Below are 4,968 nucleotides of genomic sequence, written 5' to 3'. Positions count from 1 at the left end.
CTGGGGGGTCCTGTGTCAGTGTATTCTGTAAACTTGATTAGGGGTCACTGATGTGGACAGGTCCCTAAAATATTTTATCTTTGCTTATATGTTGTATTATTGTATGGAAGAAATTGAGATTTTTTTTCTAAACCAAACAGAAAATTCTATTTTACAAGTTCCTTCATTTGTAAAACGAAATAATTTACGAAAGCCTATTTTTGCCATATTGTGACATTTTTGCAGAAGATTTATTTTATTGCCTTGTGTCAATAAAACGATTCAAATTTTATATCTGTTTTATTGATAAAGAAAAAAAGAGAACATTTTAAAGGATCCTTTAAGGCCTTTCAGTGCGTACAGACACCTGTTCAACCAATAATACACATAAAACACAAAAACAGGTTTATAAAAACTAACTATATTAAAAAGAACAAAAAATAACCTTTACATTAGATGTATAAAGAGTTCCTAAAGCTAACATATTTACATTTTGTCCAACACCCCGTGGGCAGTCACAAACACTGGCGTCAAAGTGACAGCTAACAGCCGAAGTGCTGAAAGGAAACATTTACAGAAGAAACCATTTCAGAAATGACTTCATCTGCAGAAAACTCGGCGAGTCGAAGCTCCACTGGAACCCGCCGTGATGCAGCCTCAGATCATAAAGGACTGAGTCTGTTTGTAGCTCCTGAACTAAAAAAAAAACAAAAAACAAAAGGAACATTTCTTTAATCTGCATTTCATGCCAAACCCAAGACCATTCCCAGATAACACTCACATTACGGGAAGGTGGAGGAGGAGGTGGAGGAGGGCAGTAGGGCTTGTTACTGAAAGACAAAGCGTGACCCTTCATCAGGATCCGAGAGAAAACACTGAACAGAACCACAAGGGACACTCACCTTTTTGTCTTTTTACTCTCTGTTCAATAAAAAAAGAAAGAGAGAAAAAGTGAAAACATGAGATTTACTCAAGAAAAAATAAACAATAAAAAAGGCTGCAGCACTGATCTGTCAAAGACTGTCAGTAGAAACTGTTTCCTGCAGAGAAACGTGACATGAAGAGCAGTAAAGCCATAAAACTCCATCATGCAAACAGATGAGGAAGGAGCAGAAGCTTCACACCTTCATTCAGATCTGTCTGTTTTCACACTGGAATCATTAAAATCACAGCTGGGGACGGTCATTTCCCCAGAACTCAACACTTAACCCAAAATAAAGAAGAGAGCATTCACGGGGAACAGGAGGAAAGGTTTTTCAGATTGTGCTGTTTGGATTTACCTTCTTCTTTTACCTTCTCTGATGTTTATTTTGGACACTATCGGACTGAGGCAGTTATTATTTTCTCTAGCAGTACTAAAAAATACTCAGAGGTCTGAAACCTTCTACACTTAGAGAATCATTTGAGTGGATTTATTACTCAGGAGGAGCCACAAAGTCTGATTTCACCCTTTTGAAAAATAAAAACGCTAATTTGCATCTATGTTAATGTTACTTTTATCATATAAACTGTTGTTTCACACAAATACAAAACACTATTTCTTCTAAATGAATGTCTTCCTTTCAAAATAAAAGATGCCATTTGTCTTGCAGAATCACCTCAGTGCAGCAAATGTGGTAGTAGGTGGCTTAGGGTCAGTAATTAAAAAAATCTGTTTATTTTGATATTTTAGGGTATCTCAGTCAGAAATGTAAAAATCTCATTAATCAAAATAAAAGCAGAGTTAATTAAATTACTTTTTTGAACCATTATTCACACTTAAAATCCTTAAAAAATAGAGAATCTGCTAAATATTCTGATGTGCCTTAGATATTGTTCACTTAGAATACATCCTACATAGTGCTGCATAAATTACTTTTAAAGAGTGATTACTTTACTTTAGTTACTGGATGAAACTGTAATGAAATTACTTTACTCTTTCTCCAATTTAAAAAGTAATTCCCTGCTATTTAGATTATTTTGCTGTTTCTTGACTCTCATACAGCTAGCACACAAAGGATATATATATATATATATATATATATATATATATATATATATATATATATATATATATATATATACATATTTATTAGTAGGCCAATCTGTTTTGTTTCATTTGACCAAGATGATTTTATTGCACCAAAATGTGAGTAATGGAGACATCAGGGTTTCTTCCATCCATCCATTTTCTTGACCGCTTCATCCCTTTTGGGGTCGCGGGAGGGTTTCTTTAGTCTAGTAAATGTAATTGAATTACTAAAATTTGACCTGTAATTGAGAGGGCTGAGTATCACCAATTATTTCCAGAATTGATTCAATTCCAGTTTTTTTATATTCTTTTGATCCACTCATTTCAATTTGATTCAGTTCAATTTTGAGTTTACACAGTTTACACATTTAGACACATTTGTTTAGAAATACATTAATAATCTATTTATATGTTTTGAAGATATTCACATTATTCTGACACAGTTCACATACTGTACAATGTATTAGTGAAATTATGATGAGATTGTTAATATCATTCAGTGTTATAAGGTGTTTCAAACAGAGAAGCTAAAACAGTTATTTCTCTTTGAGGGCGTTTAAGTTTGACCACTAGGTGGCAATCTCGCTTTAGCATTACACCTTTTTCCAGAAGTATAAGAAAGAATCAGCGAGAAACTGAGTTTTAAACCACAAATTGTTACTTAAAAAAATATTTCCTTAAAAAAGTTTGAAAAATTCATGCATGTGAGTAAATAAATATGTTCATTTATTCAGCATTGTATGCTTAGGTCAACTGAGCGTTAGCATTAGCCGTACTAAGGGAAATCCCATGATACATTAGCATCAAGCTAGCAGACTTTAGCTTTTTGTGTTAGATCGATCTGTACTTTTATGGATTGATTTGATCTATTGATCTATTAAGCTTAGATTGATTTTATCAACCCAGTCCTGGTAATTTAGTACATTACTACGTTACTGACAACAGTAGTTCAATTACAGTAATTTGTTACTTTGTAATGCATTATCCCCAACACTATTTCTACACAACATGTACATGGTCTATAGTATATTTTCTATACTTATAACTATAAACAATAAAATAAACATCAAGTGTTCTGCTTTTTGCTGAGGGATTGTTTTGTTTGTACCGCGATCTGCTTGTAGACAAAAGCAGGAATCACTTGCTAATGAACTCTGGTGTGATGCACTGCAGTATGGATGCAGGTGGACCGATGAACAAAAAGAAACTACAGACTAAATTCTGTGAGTTTGTGCAGATGACCTTAATGAGAGACGGAGAAACACGTTTGTGGCATCAATACTCACTGTTGCAGCAGCCTCTGCGGCGGCAGACACAAATGCAGATGCAGCAGAAAAGGACCAGAGCCACAAACCCAGATGCTCCAGCTATCAGAATGGTCATGTTTAAAGGATCTGGAGGGACAGGGATTTACATAGATATGTGAGTTAGTCGTATGTGGTTTTTATTTAAATGTTAAATATTCAAAAGTCTCTTACAGTCCAGAACTTTCAGCTGTTGGGCGACACAGCTCTTGGGTGCCCCCACACTGTTGGAGGACTCACAGCGGTACATCCCTGAATCTGCTTTAGACACGCTTTTCAGCTTCTGCTCATCAGAGAAACAAACTCTGTTAGGGAGTTTTTTCGTTCTTGTAAGTTTTAGTGGATTCTTCCTTTCTCTCTGCTCACCAAAGTGCCTTTCTTTGTGTCGACGCTGTAGGGAGTTTCTCCGGAGGCTTTCAGAGGTTTGTTGTCTTTGTACCAGCTGTAGGTGGCTGGAGGGACGCTGAGCTTATCTTTACAGAGAAGCTCCAGGTCTGCGCCGATGAAAACCGAGCTCGGCACGTCGCAGGACGGAACATGTGGAGGCACTGAGGCGGGACGGAGCAGAGGAACTTCAGAAGTCTAACAAATTCATCTTTATTTACAATCTTTTCTCTGTACATGAGAAGGTCTCAAAATCATTAGAAAGGCTTTACTAACAAAATAAATGTCTTTTGGTTTGTTGGGTTTGGAGAATTTTGGGATTAAAATATGTATTTTATATTTAATCCACTGCCACAAACTCTTTTAAACCCAATTTTTTACTTTTCTTTTTTCATTATTGTTTTCTTAAAGCAACTTTTTCACTTTTTTCAGAAGTTTCTAGGTCTCCACCTATGTTTATATGTGTCCTTTGTGTCAAGAACCTTGCTGATAAAAGGGGCTCTTATAAATGAATTGGTTGACTGACTTACCGACTGATCATAAACATCTATTTAAAGCAAATTTAACTTCCCTTTTTAGTTGTTTATCAAGTTTTTCTAAATGTTTAGCCCCTCAAACCCCCAGAGGCCTGAAGTCTTCAAGCAGTCTTTCACCACAGCAAAGTTTAAACCTTTAACACTTGATACTAAAACACTAAATCTTTCACATACTGTAACTTTTCAACCGTTAACACGGAAATTCCAGTAGATTCTGAAGGAGAAAAGCGTTGAAAAGTTGCATTAAATCAAAAAACATAAACACTGGAGCTCTAATGTGAAAGAGTTAGGAAAACTAGTTATAGAACAGACAGAAAACTCTCCTTAGATCAGGGTCTGGAACCTTTGATGCTTGAAGAGCCGTTTGGACAAGTTTTTACTGGCCAAAACGCAGCAAGAGCTGCACAGTCCAACTTCACCATTTAGAAAAATACACTTTACTTTACACTTTTGTGGCCATTAAGCCAATCATAGCTGTGGAAAAAAGATTTTTATATTTCCTTTTACTTTTGACAACAACTTCCTTTCAAAGTAAAGTAAAAACTGTGTCAAAAAAGATTTAATTAAAAATGTAAGAAAGCCAAGTCAAATATTGTATTTAGCATTTGGCAGATGTCATTTGTGACTTTGGACTGTGGAGGGAAGCAGGAATGGACCATTTCTCTCCTCTATCCAGCCCAGAAGTTTAAATAAACATCAATAGTATTTCTACGGAAGAGGATTAGGGCCACTGAAAAAAAAAAAAAAAAAAAAA

The 4,968-nt window shown here is 35.4% G+C and overlaps 1 protein-coding gene across 2 annotated transcripts in view; it reads right to left on the bottom strand.

The window, feature by feature from the left end:
• Window positions 1–260: 260 nt before the first annotated feature.
• Window positions 261–4,968, bottom strand: part of jam2b (junctional adhesion molecule 2b) — a 15,828-nt gene continuing 11,120 nt past the window's right edge. Inside the window, exons 5-10 of one of the 2 annotated variants that reach the window (XM_024286782.2) lie at window positions 3,661–3,842; window positions 3,469–3,577; window positions 3,277–3,384; window positions 882–900; window positions 761–809; window positions 261–675 (exon numbers count right to left, since the gene is read on the bottom strand). In XM_024286782.2, the coding sequence (XP_024142550.1) occupies window positions 637–675; window positions 761–809; window positions 882–900; window positions 3,277–3,384; window positions 3,469–3,577; window positions 3,661–3,842 (506 nt within the window). In that variant the 3' untranslated portion in view covers window positions 261–636. Of the gene's footprint in view, window positions 810–881; window positions 901–3,276; window positions 3,385–3,468; window positions 3,578–3,660; window positions 3,843–4,968 lie in introns of both variants that reach the window. The other variant, XM_036209779.1, reaches the window with a different exon arrangement.

The sequence above is a fragment of the Oryzias melastigma genome, linkage group LG21 (genome assembly GCF_002922805.2).
Source record: "Oryzias melastigma strain HK-1 linkage group LG21, ASM292280v2, whole genome shotgun sequence".
Classification (NCBI taxonomy): Eukaryota; Metazoa; Chordata; class Actinopteri; order Beloniformes; family Adrianichthyidae; genus Oryzias; species Oryzias melastigma.
This window is presented reverse-complemented; position numbering and strand designations above follow the sequence as displayed.